This window comes from Macaca nemestrina, chromosome 20 (assembly GCF_043159975.1).
Source record: "Macaca nemestrina isolate mMacNem1 chromosome 20, mMacNem.hap1, whole genome shotgun sequence".
In the NCBI taxonomy this organism is placed as follows: Eukaryota; Metazoa; Chordata; class Mammalia; order Primates; family Cercopithecidae; genus Macaca; species Macaca nemestrina.
In genome coordinates this window covers 5,897,587-5,918,703 of record NC_092144.1, presented here as the reverse complement: position 1 = coordinate 5,918,703, position 21,117 = coordinate 5,897,587, and the positions used below count along the sequence as shown (strand labels likewise).

The window sequence follows — 21,117 nt, the reverse complement described above, 5'->3', positions numbered from 1 at the left end:
CCAGTATCTGTCCTCTGGCTCCGCTGGTCCCTCCTCACAGCCTCCTCCTGGGGCATAAAGGTAGCTGAAAAGCAGGAGGCCTGGGTAACCTCTGCCTCCCAGGTTCACGCCATTCTCCTGCCTCAGCCTCCTGAGTAGCTGGGATTATAGGCGCGCGCCACCACGCCTGGCTAATTTTTGTATTTTTAGTACAGACAGGGTTTCACCGTGTTAGCCAGGGTGGTCTCGAACGCCTGACCTTGTGATCCGTCCACCTCAGCCTCCCAAACTGCTGGGATTACAGGCGTGAGCCACTGTGCCCGGACTCCAGGCTGTAATTCTGACAAGCTACATGACCCTTGTACACCCTAGTCTCCATCAGGAAGGTCTCTTGATGACAAAGGACAAAATATTCAACCCTAAGTGGCTGAAATCACAAATGGACAATCAGCATATATACTTTTTTTTTTTTGACAGAGTCTCTGTCGCCTAGACTGGAGTGCAGTGGTGCAATCTTGGCTCACTGCAACCTCCACCTCCTGGGTTCAAGCGATTCTCATGCTTCAGCCCCCCAAGCAGCTGGGATGACAGACACCCACCACCATGTCTGGGTAATTTTTGTATTTTTAGTAGAGACGGGGTTTTACCATGTTGGCTAGGCTGGTCTTGAACTCCTGACCTCAGGTGGTCTGCTTTATCAGGAAGGTCTATTGGTGAAAAAGGACAAAATATTCAACCCAAACTGGCTGAAATCACAAATGGACAATCAGCAATATATACTTGTGTTTGTTTGTTTGAGACAGTCTTGCTCTGTCACCCAGGCTGGAGTGCAGTGGCACAATCTTGGCTCACTGACTCACTGCAACCTCCACCTTCTGGGTTCAAACAATTCTCTGGCCTCAGCCTCCCAAGTAGCTGGGATTGCAGGTGCACACAAGCAAGCCTGGCTAATTTTTGTATTTTTAGTAGAGGTGGGTTTTCACCATGTTGCCCAGGCTGGTCTAGAACTCCTGAGCTCAGGTGATCTGCCCAACTCAGACTCTCAAAGTGCTGGGATTATACGCGTGAGCGACTGTGCCCGGCCAGCATATATGCTTTTGAAGTTCAGCCCCAGGCTGCAGACCTGGCTGGGTCCGAGCTTCAAATGATGTCACCAGGGCCAGGCTCTCCTTATCCCTCTGACTGGCTTCACGGGTAGGAGCGGCCACCAGGAGGGCTAGGCTGCCTGCCTTCCTTCTAAGTTTAAAAGTGAACTCAAAACTCCAAGCCCAGGCTGGGTATGGTGGCTCATGCCTGTAATCCCAGTGTTTGGGAGACCAAGGTGGGAGGATTTTTTGAGACCAGCCTGGGCAACATAGTGAGACCCTGTCTCTACAAACAAATTAAGAATCAGCCAAGCATGGTGGTGTGCACCTGTGGTCTTAACTACTTGGGAGGCTGAGGCAGGAGGATCGCTTCATGAGCCAGGGAGCTGGAGACTGCAGTGAGCTGTGATCACACCACTGCACTCCAGCCTGGGTGACAGAGTGAGACCCTGTCTCAAAAAAAAAGAAAAAGAAAAAAAAAAAAGTCTGGAGCAGTGGCTCACATCTGTAATCCTAGTGCTCTGAAAGGCCAAGGTGAGCAGATTGCCTGAGGTTGCAGTGAGCCGAGATCACGTTCCTGCACTCCAGCCTGGGTGACAGAGCCAGACTCCGTCTCAAAAAATATATATACTTATATATGTATATTGCAACAGGTGGCTGTGTGTGTACTTTTGTGGCAGGCAGCAAACTGGGAGGTTACAGGAAACAGGCTGGAGGCCAAAGGGATTCCAAAAAATAACCAAAAGAGGGCTGGACCATCATATAAAGGGAACCCTCAAATGTTGTTCCCGGGGTGCAAATAAAGTGAACCACTAGAGGGCAGAAAAGACTTAATATATTAACAGTAACTGTTCAGCTATGGACCAAAAGCAAGACCAGAACATCCAAAATGTTACTTTCTTTGGAGTTCAAGACCAGCCTAGGCAACATAGGGAGACCCTATCTCTACAAAGAAATTTAAAAATTAGCTGGATGTGGTGGCGCATGCCTGTGGTCCCAGCTACTGGGGAGGCTGAGGTGGGAGGATCGCTTGAGCCCTGGAGGTTGAGGTTGCAGTGAGCTGTGATCGTGCCATTGTACTCTAGCCTGGGTGACAGAGTGAGACCCTGACTTTAAAAATCTCGGCCGGGCGCGGTGGCTCAAGCCTGTAACCCTAGCACTTTGGGAGGCCGAGGCGGGCGGATGACGAGGTCAGGAGATTGAGACCATCCTGGCTAACAGGGGAATGGCGTGAAGCCGGGAGGCGGAGCTTGCAGTGAGCCAAGATCAGGCTGCCTCAAAAAAAAAAAAAAAAAAAAAAAAAAAAAAATCTAAAAAATTGAAGGGGTACAAGTGCAGCTTGTTACATGCGTATATTGTATGATGGTGGTCTTGGCTTTTCGTGTATCCATCACCTGAATAATATACTTTGTATCTGTTAAACAATTTTTCATCACTTTCTCTCCTTCCACCTCCAGCCCACCCAGTGTCTATCATTCCACACTCTATGCCCATGTGTACACGTTATTTAGATACCACTTGTAAGTGAGAATGTATAGCATCTGACTTTTTCATCCATCTCCAGAACTTTCTCATCTTCCCAGCATGAAACTGTCCCCATGAAACACTCACTCTCCAGCACCCTCCCCTGCCCCTGGCATCCACCAGCCTATTTTCTTTATCTTTATCTTTTTCTTTTTCTTTTCTTTCTTTTTTTTTTTTTTTTTTTTTTTTGAGACAGAGTCTTGCTCTGTCAGCCAGACTGGAGTACAGTGGTGTGATCTCGGCTCACTGCAACCCCCGTCTCCCAGGCTCAAGCAATTCTCCTGCCTCAGCCTCCCGAGTAGCTGGGATTACAGGCGTGTGCCACCACGCCCGACTAATTTTTGTATTTTTAGTATAGACAGGGTTTCACCATGTTGGCCAGGCTGATCTCGAACTCCTGACCTCAGATAATCTACCTGCCTCAGCCTCCAAAAGTGCTGGGATTGCAGGTGTGAGCTTCAAGACCTCCTTGGCTTGAAGGTGGGACCTCACTGAGGATCCTCCCCCTCCCACCCAGGAACCCGTCTGCCTCCTGCTGCTGTTCATGGTGCCAATGCTATAGGTGCCAAGGGGCATCTGTAGGCCAGCACCGAGCTGCTCTCAACCCCTCCCTCAGCTTCCCTCCTATGCTCATCAGCACCCGAAGTCCAGAGGGAGCTGAGGCAGCAGGGGATGGAGTGTCACCACTGCCCCAAGCATGTGCACACCCAGCTGGGCTGTGACAGTGCCTGGGCTTGTCCCCAACTTTGCTCTGAGACTGGAATGGACAGCACGGAGAAGCCAGGCAGTGGGAGCAGGCATTTCCAAGCCTGCAAAGGCAGGGAGGCCCTCCCAGGACCCCAAAAGTGCGGGGATGCCTGGGTCCACAGCCTCGGTTTGGGTGGCTGCAGTTGCACTGGGGGTGTGTGGGACTCCTGCCTACTCTGTGGAGTAGGAGGCTCGGGTCTGCAGCTGTGGTTTGGGCAGCTACAGCAGCACCTGGAAAGCTCTCACCCCAACTCAGAAGGGGCGGGGCTCCCACTTGACCCTGACACAGCCATCAATCTCCCCTCTGAAGAGGTACATCTAATGGTCATTAGGGTAGGGATGATGACTATTCTTTTTTTTTTTTTTTTTTCTGAGATGGAGTTTCACTCTTGTTGGCCAGGCTGGAGTGCAGTGGCGTGATCTCGGCTCACTGCAACCTCCGCCTCCCGAGTTCAAGCGATTCTCCTGCCTCAGCCACCCGAGTAGCTGGGACTACAGGTGCATGCCACCACGCCCAGTTAATTTTTGTATTTTTGGTAGAGATAGGGTTTCACCATACTGGCCAAGCTGGTTTTGAACTCCTGACCTTGTGATCCACCCGCCTCAGCCTCCCAAAGTGCTAGGATTACAGGCGTGAGCCACCAAGCCTGGCCGATGATGACCGTTCTTAACTGCTTCATGCTGACAGGGGGCATTGTTTTTGGAAAAATGGCAGTGAGATTTTCCCTCAGGGGCCTATCTAAGGGTCTGCAGTAAAAGGGAGCCATCGTCTGAGGCTCCATTTGCATGACCATTTGGAGTTTGACAGTCCGTCCCTTTAGTTTCTTCTGAGCTGCAGTCAAAGATCACTGATGGGTTCTCTCCCACAATTGTCAAAGGTTACAAATAGCTTGAAAGAAAAGTTTCCTTGATTCTGAAAAACAAAACAAAGGATCAGCAATGTTCCAAGCAAAAACTCAGAATACTTTGGTCTTCCATTAGTTCAGTTCACCCAGTCAACTCCTGTTCACAATCTCCAAAGCCAGTAGAAACCTGCACTCGAGGTCTATAATCCATCCTTTGAAGAAGATCAAAACAAGACAACAATTGTCTATGAATGTCAAAATGTCCTAGGAGAGTCACAGTCAAAATCATGATTGACAAAGAAATTTGGTAACCGCTGTGGTCTACAATAACCGAACACAATAACCTTAATTATGATTCATAACACATCCTTAGACATCAGAACTCTAGAAATCCCATACAATTTTGGAACACACATTAACATTATTCATTAAAATGTAACCCGCAGGAGATCAACCACCACCTTATTTTGACAATCCTATGTAGCTAAACATATCAAATCACCCTGTCTACTTCTTCCCTGGACACTTCAGGGATCCTCTGTAGCATCCAAAACTTAGAGGTTAGAAAAGACAATTTTGAAGTTGAAATTTGATTTCAGGAAGCCTATCAAACATATTAAAGGCTTATAACACTTATTATGAAATAGATCAGTGCCCTAAGAATAGCAGATTGTGCTTCCATTCCAATGTTCAACTTACAGGAAAACCAAATAATACCCTTTTGAATTTAGTCAATGTGGGCTGGGCATGGTAGTTCACGCCTGTAATCCCAGCAGTTTGGAGAGCTGAGGTGGGCAGGTCACTTGAGGTCAGGAGTTCAAGACCAGCCTGGACAACATGGCAAAACCCAGTCTCTACTAAATATACAAAAATTAGCCAGGCGTGGTAGCATGCACCTGTAATCTCAGCTACTAGGGAGGCTGAGGCAGGAGAATTGCTTGAACCTGCGAGGTGGAGGTTGCAGTGAGCCAAGATCATGCCACTGCACTCCAGCCTGGGTGACAGAGTGAGACTTCATCTCAAAAAAAAAAAAAAAAAAAAAAAAAAAATTAGTCAATATGTTTACACACAGAATTCCTTTTACAAGATTAATTTTTACAAACCTTCTATAACTTATTTAAACCCTTAGCTTTATCTTATCTAATTTAAAACAATCCTTTAAATCTCTAAACTTGGCAAAAATTCACATTCCCATGCCTTCTTATATTCTTTTACTAAAGACACATTTTACTTTTCTTACACATCTTGCATGTAAATCTATTTTCAGCAGTCTCAATTACATGTTATAATGGTAACTCTTAGCAATTCTTACTTTTGGTAAAAAAAAAAAAAAAAAAAAAGAAAGAAAACCTGGTAAGTTATTTTAATTATGTCCTAGGTGCTGATAAGATCTGAATATTTCCAGCACATCTATGGACATGATTAACTCCATATGTACCTAGTCCTTACCAAACTGTAAAGCAGGCAAGTCGAACAGTTTTCAAAAGCCAAAAAAGCAGTTTATGACTTCAAAGCATTTAGCAAACCTAATATTTGACCTGCATAATTTGGACCACATGTCTACATTTTGAAGACATTTTAATTTTATCAATAATCTTTAAGACTGTTTTTATTTCTTTAAGATTAAAGTATGAGAACTAAAAGGCATTATTGTTTCTATTTTTCTTCAAGAATATTTGCCCTAAGTGCTTATTTTTCCTTAAGCTAATCAATTAGAGCTCTTTTATATAAACATCACACATGTAACACATATATAACTACACAGATAGAAGGAGATCCAGTAGTAGTTGTAAGATTTTTCTTTTTTTTTTCTTCTTTTTTTTTTAGACAGAGTCTCACTCTGTTGCCCAAGCTGGAGTGTACTGGCATGACCCTGGCTCACTGCAACCTTTGCCTCCTAAGTTCACGTGATTTTCCTGCCTCTGCCTCCCAAGTAGCTGGGATTACAGGTGCCCACCAACTCACCTAGCTAATTTTTGTATTTTTAGTAGAGATGGGGTTTCGCCATGTTGCCAGCCTGGTCTTGAACTCCCGGCCTCAGGTGATCCACCCACCTTGGCCTCCCAAAGTGCTTGGATTACAGGTGTGAGCCACCGCACCCAGCCTCTTGTGCCAGTTTCTTAATTGGATTACTGGCCTGGGGGTGGAGTCCTTCAAGAATCAGGGCTAGGAAAACTTGCAGTTTCTAAGGCCTAATAAGTAGGCATAGCTGGACGACAAAAATAGATTTTGAGAGGGATCCATCTACCCCTAATCCCTGAAGTGCCATGAGGAAAACAGAGGTTTTTCCCAAAATGGGTCAGTGGAGCCTCCTGTGTTTTTCCCAAGGAGTCTCAGGCCACCAGAAGTCATCCTGGAACCTCTCATGTGTACATTAAGAATAGCAAGACAAAAATGGAGAAAAATAGTTCAGTTGATTGAGAAGAAGACACCTTTTTCCAGGAAAAAAAAAAAATCTACAAAAATAAATGACATAAAGGCCTTTTAAATATACCTATAGTTTGGATATCCTCCATCTTTAATTAAGCTGACTTTTAACCATTGCACTTCCTTTTTTTTTTTTTTTTTTTTTGAGATGGAGTCTCACTCTATCACCCAGGCTGGAGTGCAGTGGCGTGATCTTGGCTCACTGCAAGCTCTGCCTCACAGGTTCATGGCATTCTCCTGCCTCAGCCTCCTGAGTAGCTGGGACTACAGGTGCCTGCCACCATGCCCGGCTAATTATTTTGTATTTTTAGTAGAGACGGGGTTTCACTATGTTAGCCAGGATGGTCTCGATCTCCTGACCTGTGATCCACCCACTTCGGCCTCCCAAAGTGCTGGGATTAGAGGGGCAAGCCACTGCGCCCGGCCAACCATAGCACTTCCTTTTTAAGAAGTCCTGGCTGGGAGCAGAGGCTCTCGCTTCTAATCCCAGCACTTTGGGAGACCAAAGCAGGTGGATCATCTGAGGTCAAAAGTTCAAGACCAGCCTGGCCAACATGGTGAAACCTTGTCTCTACTAAAAACTACAAAAATTAGCCGGGCACGTTGGCACACGCCTGTAATCCCAGCTACTCAGGAGGCTGAGACAGGAGGATTGATGGAGCCCGGGGGAGATGGAGGATGCAGTGAGCTGAGATTGCACCACTGTACTCCAGCCTGGCCAATAGAGCAAGACTCTGTCTCAAAAAAAAAAAAAAAAAAAAAGAAGTGCTTTAAAATATGTTACTACCTGAGCTTAGCCATGCCAAATGGCCAATACTTCTGATGTTTGAACTCATGGAGGGGCAGAGAATACAGTGATTTTTGTCATTCCTGCAACCAGTTTGCACAGAGAGAAGCCAGAAGTCCAACTGGTAAGAACTCTTACCCTTTTGCCAGCATGTTAGGGTTCTGGGTTCCATTCCCCTGAGCCATGGAGCCCTATTGACCCTGGAGTCCTGTGAAGGGGAGCAGCCAAAGAGTTGTCCCTCCTGAAGAAATTGCCAAGCAGTTTAAGACTTGGGGAAATTGAACTCTTCCCAGTTTGGGGGATGGATCCCAGGAGAGTATCCTGTGGTACAGAGGTGTGATTACCCATCTGTGAAGACAGGACAGAGGAGGAATAAAGGAAAAATGTTTTTTTCTCCAGAGTCTAAGGGTCAAAGGAGTTCCAGTGATTTTTTTAAATTTTAATTTAATTTTATTTTTTGACACAGTCACGCTCTGTCACCCAGGCTGGAGTACTGTGGCACAGTCTCAGCTCACTGCAACCTCTGCCTCCTGGGTTCAAGTGATTCTCCTGCCTCAGCCTCCCAAGTAGCTGGGATTACAGGCACGTGTGCCACCATGCCCGGCTAATTTTTTTTGTATTTTCAGTAGAGATGGGGTTTTGCCATGTTGGCCAGGCTGGTCTCAAAATCTTGGCCTCAAGTCATCCACCCACCTCGACCTCCCAAACTGCTGGGATTACATGTATGAGCGGCTGCAACCAGCTCAGTTCCAGTAATTTAGAATGCACTTGAGAGGAGTGCAGGCTGAAAATGATTGGTTGGTTACCCATCTGGAAAGAGGGGAAAGGACATCTCTTTGTTCCTGTCCTTCCAACGAATACCTGGGGTTCGTGATGGAGATTTAAAAAAGAAAAGACATCTCTTTTCCTTTTTCCAACCTTATATCCCCGAGTCCCAGTGACCTTTGCAGGTGCCACTCATAGATGCAAGTGAGACCTTCACCCATGCAGCAGGAAGGCATGGTGGGTAGGAATATTTGCACTTACCTACATACCACCCTATCCTTGTACTGTTGGTGACTTTTGGGTTCCCTAGACCTTATCTATGCTTCCATCCATGAAGCAGGAGGGCCTAATTGGCAGGAATTATCATGCTCACCTGGGCTGTGCCTCTCAAGTCCCACTGTCATCAAGTCCCGCTGCCTCAGGTCTAACGTCCCATTTCAGGACTTTAAACTGAAGCATGGGACAAAAAGGTGCCTCAGATGGGTCTATGGACCCATTAAATTAGTCCCACATGGCCCTCATCAAATTGCAGATAGCAACTGAAGGAGGCTGGTCCTCTACTGCCTCCTTATCACAAGCAGGTGAAGCTGTGGGGCCAGGTCCTTCTCAAACAAGGGAGAGAAAGGGAGTCCCGGGAATTGGGGACCTGGCCTAATCAGGTGCCTCCCTGATATGGTTCGGCTCTGTGTCCCCATCCAAATCTCATCTTGAATTGTACTCTTATAATTCCCACACGTTGTGGGAGAGACCCGGTGGGAGGTCATTGAATCATGGCGCGGTTTCCCCCATCCTGTTCTTGTGGTAGTGAATAAGTCTCATGAGATCTGATGGTTTTATGAGGTGTTTCCACTTTCACTTCTTCCTCGTTCTCTTTCGCTGCCACCATGTAAGAAGTGCCTTTCTCCTTCCGCCATGATCGTGAGGCCTCCCCAACCATGTGGAACTGTGAGTCCGTTAAACCTATTTTTCTTCCCAGTCTAGGGTATGTCTTTATCAGCAGTGTGAAAAGAACTAATATACTCCCTAAAGGAAAAAAAAGTAACCCCACACATAGAAAAGCTCCCTGTAGTCACAAGACTATGATGACTCCTGGTGTGGTGGAGGAAGAAGACCTGAGATGCTGCTTATGTTCGTGCTAAGAGAGGAACTGAAAGGTTCGGGAGGAGAACTGAAAGGCCTGCTCCAGAGTCCAGAAGGGCAGTCTACCTTCCTCCCTTCGACTTCCAGAATCACCCAGGGATCCTGGATGGTAATAGTGGTCTGAACCATCAGAGCTTGGGAGAGGAGCCCTAGAATCCACCAGTCCTGCTGGACTATTTGGGAGTCTGGTCCTGGACCCAGCAACCTGTATCTCCAAGGACAGGCTGTTCCCCACCAGTGATCCCCATTGCAAACCAGACAGGGTTGAGGTGACCTTCTTGCACTGCCCAGACAGTCCCTCCTGAAGTGGCCTGGCCTGCTATATTTGCAGCAGACAACAGATGCATCTCAGGGACTATGGAGTCTGTGAAGCTGCAGGGCAGGTATTAGAGCTTTTGCCTTTTTTTCCTGTATCTCCTCTCTCTTTTCTGGACTTCCTCCAAGTTCCCACTGCAAAGTCTAAGGTGACCACTCCCAGGAGGCCCTCCAAAGTACCATCTGGTCCCACAGCTTGTTTCTGAAGCTCCCTCCTGACATCAGGGCCTGACTGTGAGATAAACTCATCCTCTAGGATCAGCTGTCCGTCTCCTCAATCAGGACATAGTTGTGTTTTACCAAGGCCTCTCTTAGCATTTCCAGGAAGGCAACGGGACTCACACCTAGTCCCTGGTCTACCATGGATAGCTTGGTGTAATTGAGAGGCTTAGTCCTAGTCCTTCGTACGCCCTCTGGTATGCACACCTGAAAGTGTTTCCTCTTCTATCCCCCCCTTTTTTTTTTTTTTTTGAGATGGTGTCTCACTCTGTTGCTGAGGCTGGAGTGCGGTGGCATGATCTCGGCTCACTGCAACCTCCACCTCCCAGGTTCAAGTGATTCTCCTGCCTCAGCCTCCTGAGTAGCTTGGATTACAGGCACATGCCACCACACCCAGCTAATTTATTTTTGTATTTTTAGTAGAGATGAGGTTTCACCATGTTGGTCAGGCTGGTCTCGAACTCCTGACCTTGTGATCTGCCCACCTCAGCCTCCCAAAGTGCTGGGATTACAGGTGCAAGCCACCGTGCCTGGCCTCCTCTTCCATTCTTGTTTGTTTGTTTGTTTTCTTTTTTTGAGACGGAGTCTTGCTCTGTCACCAGGCTGCAGTGCAGTGGCATGAGCTTGGCTCACTGCAACCTCCGCCTCCCAGGTTCAAGTGATTCCCCTGCCTCAGCCTCCCGAGTAGCTGGGATTATAGGCAAGCACCACCACGCCTGGCTAATTTTTTTTTTTTGTATTTTAGTAGAGATGGTGTTTCACCATGTTGGGCAGGATGGCCTCGATCTTCTGACCTCATGATCCACCTGCCTGGACCTCCCAAAGTTTTGGGATTACAGGTGTGAGCCACCACGACCAGTCCCATTCTTTTATCTCATCATTGAGGTCTCATTTAGTGTTCTTCAGTGGTACTGCTATTCTTCCAATCAGATGAGTCTCATCCCCTTCCCTGGCCCTATATAAGATATAAAGCTCATCCCCCAAATTCTCTGCCACTTGCAGGGTGGCCTGCTTTTCAGTGGTGGTCAGGGTTTGATTCAAAAGTAACATGAAGCTGGGTGCCGCTCATGCCTGTAATCTCAGCACTATGGGAGACCAAGGTGGGCAGATCACTTGAGGTCAAGAGTTTGAGACCAGCCTGGCCAATATGGTAAAACCCCATCTCTACTAAAGATATAAAAATTAGCCAGTGTGGTAGCGCATGCCTGTAGTCCCAGCTACTTGGGAGGCTGCGACAGGAGAATCACTTGAACCCAGGAGGCAGAGGATGCAGTGAGCCAAGAGAGTGCCACTGCACTACAGCCTGGGCAACAGAGTGAGACCCCATCTCAAACAAAAACAAAAACAAGAGTAACATGACCTCCTTCCAGGAGAGCTGAAATACTTGGGTTAAGTTCTGGAAACCCTCTATATACCTGTGAGGGCCATCTGAAACCTTCCAACATTTCCCCTTAAATTTGCCTTAAGTTCTATAGAGAAAAGGAGACCTGAACCTCAATGAGACCATATTCACCAGGCATCTGTTTCTGGGCAGTTGAGACTGGGACCTGCCTAAAACAAGGATTCCTATGCTGGGGCAAGCTTGAGACAGAACCTGGATAGGGAGGAGTTGAAGGGGTTGATTCCCCTGCTGGAGGTATCTCTGGGGTATGTTTCCCTATTTCCCTGGGATTACCCCTTGCAGCTTTTCCTGAGAAGGCCATTAGGACAGTTGAATCAATCCTACAATGTTGGCAAAGGTCCAGATTACCCTGCAAGGCAAAGAAGGCCTGCATTTATGGGACCTTGGACCATTTATTTGCCCTCATGTTTACAGAAAAGTTTCCTTCCTGAGGCCATGCTTCTGTTCTGTGCCTCAAGGTGCCTGGCACTAAGGTGGCAACCAAGGCAATGACAATAACATTTTTGTCACAAATTTATGTACAGACACCAAGGCACACTTTGCTCATCTGTGCTACTCTTAACCTTCCATTTTATACTTTTGTTGTCTAAGCCAAATGCTCATTCTACCCGGTAATATCTCTGTTTTGCAACAACATTCTTAATATTTAACATTGTAGACTGGATGCAATGGCTCATGCCTGTAATCCCAGCACTTTGGGAGGCCGAGGCCGGTGGATGACCTGAGGTCAGGTGTTCAAGTCAAGCCTGACCAACATGGTGAAACCCCATCTCCACTAAAATACAAAAATTAGCCAGGCATGGTGGTGCATGCCTGAAATCCGAACTACTTTGGAGGCAGAGGTTGCAGTGAGATGAGATCACACCACTGCACTCCAGCCTGGGTGACAGAGTGAGACTCTGTCTCAAACACACACACACACACACACACACACACACACACACAAACACTGTATATAAAGAAGAGATAGGAGCTGGGTGCAGTGGCTCATGCCTGTAATCTCAGCACTTTGGGAGGTCAAGGTGGGTGGATCACCTGAGATCAGGGGTCAAGATCATGCCACTGCACTCCAGCCTGGGCGACACAGAGAGACTTCGTCTCAAAAAAAAAAAAAAAAAAAAAAAAAGAAGAAGAAGAAGATATGAGAACCTTGACAACCATGAAAGAAAGATAGATTGGAGACTGGAGGTCCTAGTGCCAACACCCTTATGGATGCTTAGGGACTTGAGTTGCAGGAGTTAGTCCAGGGCCTTTGGATAACACTGAGGCATAGCCTCAGCCAGATACCCTCAGTTGCCCCAGGACCTCCTTCTGGTCTCATGTAACAGGTAGACCTCATGAAAGGAAACGGGATTGAAACAAACCCAACTTTTTCAACAGTTGAGGATGATGAGGGATCGACAGTGTCCTCCCCAGCAAGCCTATCATCCATGTTTTAAGTCCAGCAGCTGTGCTAGTCAATTTTAACTATTAATAGAGGCCTGGTATTTTTCTTCCATTTTAGCTATTGTTGAGTTTAAGGACTCTGAGAAAGGGATAGAAAGAGCAGATCCACTTTTACTCACCCTTTCACTCACCGTTCTGCAGATCCTGGACGAGCCCTCAAAAATATTGTAGGATCCTTGGGGTGTTGATTTCTGGTTGGAAACCTCTGTGGCTGGTGGCACCTTTGCCTGAGTTTTGCTTGGGCCCACTGGGCTCAGTCCACCCACTTGGCCTGGCAGGCTGTACTCAGCTCACACTACTAGGCTGGATCTCATACTTGCCAAGGGTGAGCCAGGTATGGAGGGGTGAGGGATGTGTGAGCAAGCAAGCATGAGGTTTGGCCACTGCATACAGCCAGGCACACCAGCTGCTGCAGCAGGGCAGGCAGCTCCAGGTGCTGGCAGGGACCCTGGCTCTCTGAGAGGCTGCAGCCAGACTAGGTGCACCACAAGCAGCTTCCACAGCTGCCACCAGGGAATGCAATGGCACTCAGAAGCTTGGAGACTCCAGGAACCACCAGGCCCCAGAGAGGGAGTCACAGTCCTGGCTCAGGGAGCTCCTAGGTCCCTGAAGGGCCACAGCTCTTCTCTCCTTCTCTTTACCCACAGCATGGCAAGGGGCATGTTTCAGCCCTGTGGGTTTTATAGCTCTTTCAGCCCTGCTGTTTAGCAGTTCCTGAATTCTTGCCCAAGAAGAATGAGGTATGTGCACAAGTGGAGGGTGAGCAAGGTGAACAGGAGCTTTATTGAGTGACAGAATAGCTCAGAGGAGGCCCTGGACTGGGTAGCTCCTCTCTGCAGGCAGTTCATCCTGTCATTTTCTGTGGCTCTCAGAGAAGAGGAGGCCCTGGAGTGGGTAGCTTCTCTCTGCAGGCAGATTGTCCCATTGCTTGTCCAGCTCTCAGCAGAGAGGAGGCCCTGGAGTGGGTAGCTCCTCTCTGCAGGCATGTTGTGCCATCATTCTCTGCAGCTCTCAACAGAAGGAGGCCCTGGGATGGGTTGCTTCTCTCTGCAGGAAGGTCATTCCATGTTCGTCCAAGCTCTTAGCAAAGAAGAGGCCTTAGAGTAAGTTGCTCCTCTCTGCAGCTGGTAGTCCCGATGTCTCTGCAGCCCTCAGCAGAGAGGAGGCCCTGGAGTGGGTAGCTGCTCTCCGAAGCTGGTCATCCTGATGTCTGCCCAGCTTTGGCTGAGCCCAGGGCTTTTATGGGCCTCAGAGGGGAAAAAGTGCATTCTGATTGGTCCATGAGCAGGCCTGGAAAAGGCATCACATGTTGCCACTCCAGTCCATAGGGCTGATAGCCCAGCCTCTAGCCTTCAGGCCCTCCCTGGCCTGAAGGTGGGGCCTCACCAGGGACCATCTCCTTCCACCCAGGAGCCTGTCTGCCTCCTGCTGCTGTTCATGGTGCCCAGGCTATAGATGCCAAGGGGCACATGCAGGTTAGCACTGAGCTGCCCTCAGCCCCACTTTGGCTTCCCTCCTATGCTCATTGGTGCCCAAAGTCCAGATGGGGCTGAGGTAGCAGGGAGCTGGCATGTCTGCACTGCCCCAAGTGTGGGCACACCCTGCCTGGCTGTAACAGCTCTGGGGCTCAGGCCCAACTTTGCTTTGAGATGGAGCAGGCATCAACAGCAGGGAGAAGCCAAGCAGTGGGAGCAGATATTTCTGAGCCTGCAAGGGCAGGGGGAACCTTCCCGGGCCCTCAGGAGTGCAGGGATTCCTGGGTCCACAGCTGCAGTTTGGACAGCTGCAGCTGCACCTGGGAGGGTGGGGCTCCTGCCTGCTTCCGGGCCCGAGAGCCCAGTAATGCCCAGGTCTGTAGCCGTGACTTGAGTGGCTGCAGCACCATCCAGGGAGCTCCCACCCCAACTCAGAAGGGGCAGGGCTCCCACTTGTCACCAGCTTCTACTAGACTTATGGAGCATGCAGTCCTGGCTGGGTCTCTGTGCTGCAGCTAGTATGATAGTGGTGGCTGGTCCAGATGGCCAGCCGCTGCCATCAGTGCAATCATAGCCCACTGCAGCCTTGAACTCCTGGGCTCAAGCAATCCTCCTGTCTCAGCCTCTTGAGTAGCTGGGACTACAGGTGCACACCACCACACCCTATGTTCTTCCTTTTTAAGGTTGAATAAGCTTCCATTGCACAGATAAGCCATGTTTAGTCTATCAGCTCATGTGTCAGTAGACATTCAGTTCCTTCCCCATTATTCTTTTTTTTTTTTTTTTTTTTTTTTTTTTTTTTTGAGACGGAGTCTCTCTCTGTTGCCCAGGCTGGAGTGCAGTGGCGCAATCTCATCTCACTGCAAGCTCCGCCTCCTGGGTTCACGCCATTCCCCCGGCCTCAGCTTCCCGAGTAGCAGGTACTACAGGCGCCCACCACCACACCTGGCTAATTTTTTTTTTTTTTTTTTTGGTATTTTTTGTAGAGATGGGGTTTCACCGTGTTAGCCAGGACGGTCTCGATCTCCTGACCTGGTGATCTGCTCGCCTCAGCCTCCCAAAGTGCTGGGATTACAGGCATGAGCCACCGCGCCTGGCCGTTCCCCATTATTCTTTTCAATGTTCAAAGTATTCCACCTCAGCCTCAGTGGGAGTCCGAGGGATGCAGTTTTGAAAATTCCCAACAATGTAGAACCTAATTGAATGGTAATTTCCCAACTGCATAACGGGGAGGGGGCTGAGTTCCAGAAGCTCATATTTGTAGCAAGTGTAGCCTAAAGATTATTTCCTGCGAGCGTCCTTCAAAGACAGACGCTGGCCAGGCCTGGTGACTCATGCCTATAATCTCAGCACTTTGGGAGGCCGAGGCAGGTCAATTGCTTGAGCCCAGGAATTCAAGACCAGACTGGGAAACATAACTGGGAAACATAACTGGGAAACAATAAGACTCTGTCTCTACAAAAAAAGAAAATGCAAACATCAGCTGAGCACGGTGCTGTGAGCCTTTATTCTTGGCTACTTGGGAGACTGAGGCAGGTGGATCACTTCAGCCTGGGAGGTGGAGGCTGCAGTGAATTGAGACTGTGCCACTGCACTCCAGCCTGGACAACAGAGCAAGACTCTGTCTCAGGAAAAAAAAAAAAGGTAGATGGCTACCCCTGACTCCCATTTTTGTCCCTTTACCTGGGACAGTGATTCTGAAACTTAGGTGAGCCTTGGAACCATCTGTAGGGTTGGTTAAGCCACTGCTGTCCAAGCACATACAATTTCTGATTCCATAAACAAGGGTGGGGGAAGAACAGAATGTGTATTTATAGCAACATACCCAAGTGATGCTCACACTGCTGCTTTGGGGACTACTTAGAGACACTGATTTACTTACTTCTAGCGATAGGATTAAAACTTTTTTTTTTTTTTAAAGTTATGGCCAAGTGCAGTGATTTATACCTATAATCCCAGCACTCTGGGAGGCTGAGGCAGCAGGATTGCTTGAACCCAGGAGTTTGAGACCAGCCTGGGCAAGATTTTTTGTTTTGTTTTGTTTTGTTTTTGAGACACAGTCTCATTCTGTTGCCCAGGTTGGAGTGTAGCGGCACGATCTTGGCTCTCAGCTCACTGCAACTTCTGCCTCCCGGGTTTAAGCAATTCTTATGTCTCAGCCTCCTGAGTAGCTGGGATTACAGGTATGTGCCACCACGCTCAGCTGATTTTTGTATTTTTAGTAGAGATGGGTTTTCGCCATGTTGGCAAGGCTGGTGTCAAACTCCTGACCTCAAGTGACCAGCCTGCCTTGGACTCCCAAAGTGCTGGGATTACAAGTGTGAGCCACTGCACCTGGCTGTCTACAAAAATTTTTAAAAATTAGCTGGGCATGGTGTTTATGTGGGAAATAGGCATACCTAAATAGGTGCATACCTGTGTTCCCAGCTACACGAGAGGCTGAGTGGAAGAACTGCTTCAGCCCAGGAGGTTAAGGCTGCAGTGAGCTGTGTTTGCACCACTGCACTCCAGCCTGGGTTACAGAGCAAGACCCTGTCTCAAAAAAACAAAAACAAAAAAAACAAAAGAAAAAAAAAACAAAAACCAAAAAATGTATCAACATTAAATCACTGCTTATTTTCTCAGCATGATCTCCATTTTTTTTTTTTTTTCCTTTCCAGCACCACCTGCCCTCGATTAAAAAGCATGGTGGTGTTACTATGACAGCGATCTGGCCTTCTTTAGAGTTTTTATCTGGACTTACTTTCATTCCAAAGTTATTCATTTTCTGGTGCTGTTTGTTCTTCAGTGCAAACACTAGCCCCGCTAGCTAATAAATGTTTGACTGACACTTAAGTGAGAAAACAATCTGGTTGTTTTTTTCATGTGTGTGTTTTTTTTTCTGAGACAGAGTTTTGCTCTTGTCGCCCAGGCTGGAGTGCAGTGGCACAATCTCTGCTCACTGCAACCTCCGCCTCCCGAGTTCAAGCGAGCCTCGTGTCTTAGCCTCCCGAGGAGCTGGGATTATGGGCACCCACCATCATGCCAGGCTAATTTTTGTATTATTAGTAGAGACGAGGTTTCACTACATTGGCCAGGCTGGTCTTGAACTCCTGACCTCAGGTGATCCTCCCGTCTCGATTTTTTTCTTCGTTTTTAAAGAATTTTGTTACTTTTTGCCCATGACACAGCTCACATGAGATCCTGAGAACGTGTGTCCCAACAATCTGATTTTTTAAATAGGAGTTATTTATTTTTTATCCAACTTTTAAGTTCAGGGATACATGTGCAGGATATGCAGGTTTGTTACATAGGTAAACGTGTGCCATGGCAGTTTGGTGCACAGATCATCCCATTACCTAGGTATTAAGCCCAGCCTCTGTTAGCTGGTCTTCCTGATGCTCTTCCTCCCCCACCACAATCCCCAACAGGCTCCAGTGTGTGTTCTTCCCCATCACGTTACTATGTGTTTGCATCATTAGGCTCCCACTTATACATGAGAACATGTGGTGTTTGATTTTCTGTTCCTGCATTAGTTTGCTGAGGATAATGGCTTCCAATTCCATCCATGTCCCTGCAAAGGACATGATCTGGTTCCTTTTTATGGCTGTATAGTATTCCACAGTGTATATATACCACATTTTCTTTATCCAGTCTATCACTGATGGGCATTTAGGTTGATTCCATGTCTTTGTTCTTGTCAGTAATGCTGCAGTGAGCATACGCATGCATGTGTCTTTATAACAGAATGATTTACATTCCTTTGGGTATGTACCCAGTAATGGGATTGCTGGGTTGAATGGTATTCATGCCTCTAGGTCTTTGAGGAATTGTCACACTGTCTTCCACAATGGTGGAACTCATTTGCACTCCCACCAACAGTATAAAAATGCTCCTTTTTCTCCGCAACTTTGCCAGCATCTGTTGTTTTTTGACTTTTTAATAATCGCTATTCTGACTGGTGTGAGATGGTATCTCATTGTGGTTTTGATTTGCATTTCTCTAATGATCAGTGACGCTGAGCGTTTTTTCATATGCTTATTGGCCGCATGTATGTCTTCTTTTGAGACGTGTCTGTTCGTGTCCTTTGCCCACTTTTTAACAGGGTGGTTTGTTTCTTTCTTGCAAATGACAACCCGATTTTTAATGATAAAAAGGAATTTAAAATAACTGCACAAGAGTCTCTAAATTGCAGGCAGAAGGTCCTAATGTCCAAGAGACAAGTGGCTTACAAAGTCCTGAAAAAGATGGGGGTATGCCTATTTCCCACATAAACACAGTTTACAGGTCATTGTAAAATTTTGTGATCCTCAATAAGTCAAAAAAAATTTTTTTTTTGTGAGAGATTGGTATTATTTAAATTTTCATGGATAACATGAGATTCTCTCTTTAAAAATTTTATCTTTGATCAGGGCACAATGGCTCATGCCTAGAATCCCAGCACTTTGGGAGGCCACAGCGGGAGGGTTGCCTGAGGCCAGGAGTTGGAGACCAGCCTGGGCAATACAGTGAGACCCCTCTTTCCATAAATAAATAAATAAATAAATAAATAAATAAATAACCAACCAAACTAGCCGGGTGTGGTGACATAAGCCTGCAGTCAGTCCTAATTGCTTGAGAGGCTGAGGTGGGAGAATTGTTTGAGCCCAGGAGTTCTAGGTTACAGCACGCCATGATTGTGCCACTGCACTCCAGCAGAGACCTCATTTCAAAAAAAAATCTTTATTGACAAATAATAACTGTATGTATGTATGGGGTACACCTTGATGCTTTGATACATGTATACATTACGGAATAAACAAATCAGGCTAATTAACATATCCATCAGCACATATACTTATCAATTATTTACGGTAAGAACATTCAAAATTCACTTTTAGCATTTCTTTTTTCTTTTTTTCTCTTTTTTGAGACAGAGTCTTGCTCTGTCACTCAGGCTGGAGTGCAGTGGTGTGATCTCAGCTCACTGCAACCTCTGCCTCCCTGATTCAAGCGATTCTGCTGCCTCAGCCTCCTGAGCAGCTAGAATTACAGGCACACACCACCACGCCTGGCTAATTTTTGTATTTTTTTAGTAGAGATGGGATTTCACCATGTTGGCCAGGCTGGTCTTGAACTCCTGACCTCAGGTGATCCACCCCAGTCAGTCTCCCAAAGTGTGGGGATTACAGGTGTGAGCCACCACATCTGACCACTTTTAGCAATTTTAAAATATAAAATAACATTATTATGTAGTCACCTTGTTGTGTGATAGATCGCCAGAACTTACTCTTCCTGTCTAACTGAAAACATGTGACTCTCTTGGGTCGTCTGAATGTTTCAAATTTGTATCATTCAAATTAGCAGGAAGAATCACACAGTACTGTTCTTCAACCTATTTTACAGATGTGCAAACTGAGACTCAGGGAAAGGTGAAGAAGGGGCTGACCAGGTTTGCCAAGGATTATGCAGGATTAGAAAATTAATCTCCACTTTGGGAGGTTGAGGCAGGTGGATCACTTGAGGTCAGGAGTTCGAGACCAGCCTGGCCAACATGGCAAAACCCCGTCTCTACTAAAAATACAAAAATTAGTGAGATGTAATGGCGAGCGCCTGTAATCCCAACTACTCGGGAGGCTGAGGCAGTAGAATCTCTTGAACCTGGGAGGCGGAGGTTGCAGTGAGTGGAGATCGTGCCACTACACTCCAGCCTGGGCGACAGAGCGAGACCGTGTCTCAAAAAAAAAAAAAAATTAATCTCCAGTTCCAGAACCCAGGGCTCATTCCGTCACATAGCAGCATCATGCGGTCAGGAAACAAAAGTGTACCTACCGGGGGCCCTTGGGGATCCCTCCCCAGGGCTCGAACCAGTAACCTCAGTTGCAGCCCCTGAACGCTCCCGCCCTGGAGGCTCCAGCCACGAGGCAGCGCCCCCTGCGGGCCACAGCGCGCAGGCGCGGAGCGCCCGTCCCGCCCCCGCCCCCCTCCACGTGCGGCGCACACCTCGCGCTCCCCTCCGCCAGGCTCGCCTCGCGCCTCCCTCCCTCCCTCCTCCCGCCCCTCCGGTCCTGGCCTCCCATTGGCTGCGGGCTTCGTCCCTCCGACCGCAGCTCGGCAGGCCCCCGCCAGGCAGGAAGTCCCGCGCCACGAGCGGCCGTCCGCGCCGTCGATTGGCCCAGGTGGCTGTCAGTCGATGCGGCGGGCCCTAGTCGGCGGCGGGGGCCCGTGATCGGTGCGCGACCCGGGCTGGCGGTGGTTTCCGGTTCCGCGGGGCTGGCGGGCGAGCGGGCGGCCGGGATCGGCGGCGGCGGCGGCGGCGCTTGACAGACAATGAGGGCGGCGGGGCGGCGTTGAGCGGCGGCGGCGGCGGCGGCGGCGGCGAGCGACGCGGGGCCCGGGGGCGGGGCGGGGCGCCAGCCATGGACAATCAGGTGAGGAGCGGCCGCGCCGCCCCAGCGCAGCCCGCCCGGCCCCCTCCCGCCCGCCGGCCCACCCGGCCCTCCCCGGTCCCGGCCTCCCCGCTCCGCGCCCGCCCGCTCGCTTTGTGCGCGCCCGCTGCTCCCCGGGCCTTTATGTGGGGCGGGGGCGCCCCTCCCCCATCCGCGACCCCGGCCCGGCCAGGGCGCCTCGGACCCCCTTCGGGACCTGGGCCAGGTCCGGAGCCCCCTGGGACGCCCCTGGTGACCCCCCAGCCTGGCTCGGAGCCCCCCGGGAGATCCTTCGGAACCCCAGTCCGATCTGCATCCACCTGGGACGCCCCTGGGGACCCCAGTCCGGCTTAGGGACCTCAAGACAGCTCTCGGGACTTCAGCCTGGTCCAGAGCTCCTTCCAGGCACTTCCTGGGATCTCGGCCCTGTCCAGACCCCTCCCGGGACCCCTGGGATCTGCCCTGTAGACCTTTTCCTCTCTGGGTCCAGGGCCAGTCACTGTCTCCTTTCCTGTCTGGACCCTTGGCCCGGAGTCGCCTCAGACTCCCTGAGTCCCCAACCTGCTGCCTGTCCT

At 48.8% G+C, this 21,117-nt stretch overlaps 1 protein-coding gene across 2 annotated transcripts in view; it reads left to right on the top strand.

The window, feature by feature from the left end:
- Positions 1 to 20,347: 20,347 nt before the first annotated feature.
- Positions 20,348 to 21,117, top strand: part of LOC105484742 (MLLT1 super elongation complex subunit) — a 75,904-nt gene continuing 75,134 nt past the window's right edge. The window contains exon 1 of one of the 2 annotated variants that reach the window (XM_011746653.2): positions 20,348 to 20,545. In XM_011746653.2, coding sequence (XP_011744955.1) covers positions 20,534 to 20,545 — 12 coding nt within the window. In that variant the 5' untranslated portion in view covers positions 20,348 to 20,533. The remainder of the gene's footprint in view (positions 20,546 to 21,117) is intronic. The other variant, XM_011746663.2, reaches the window with a different exon arrangement.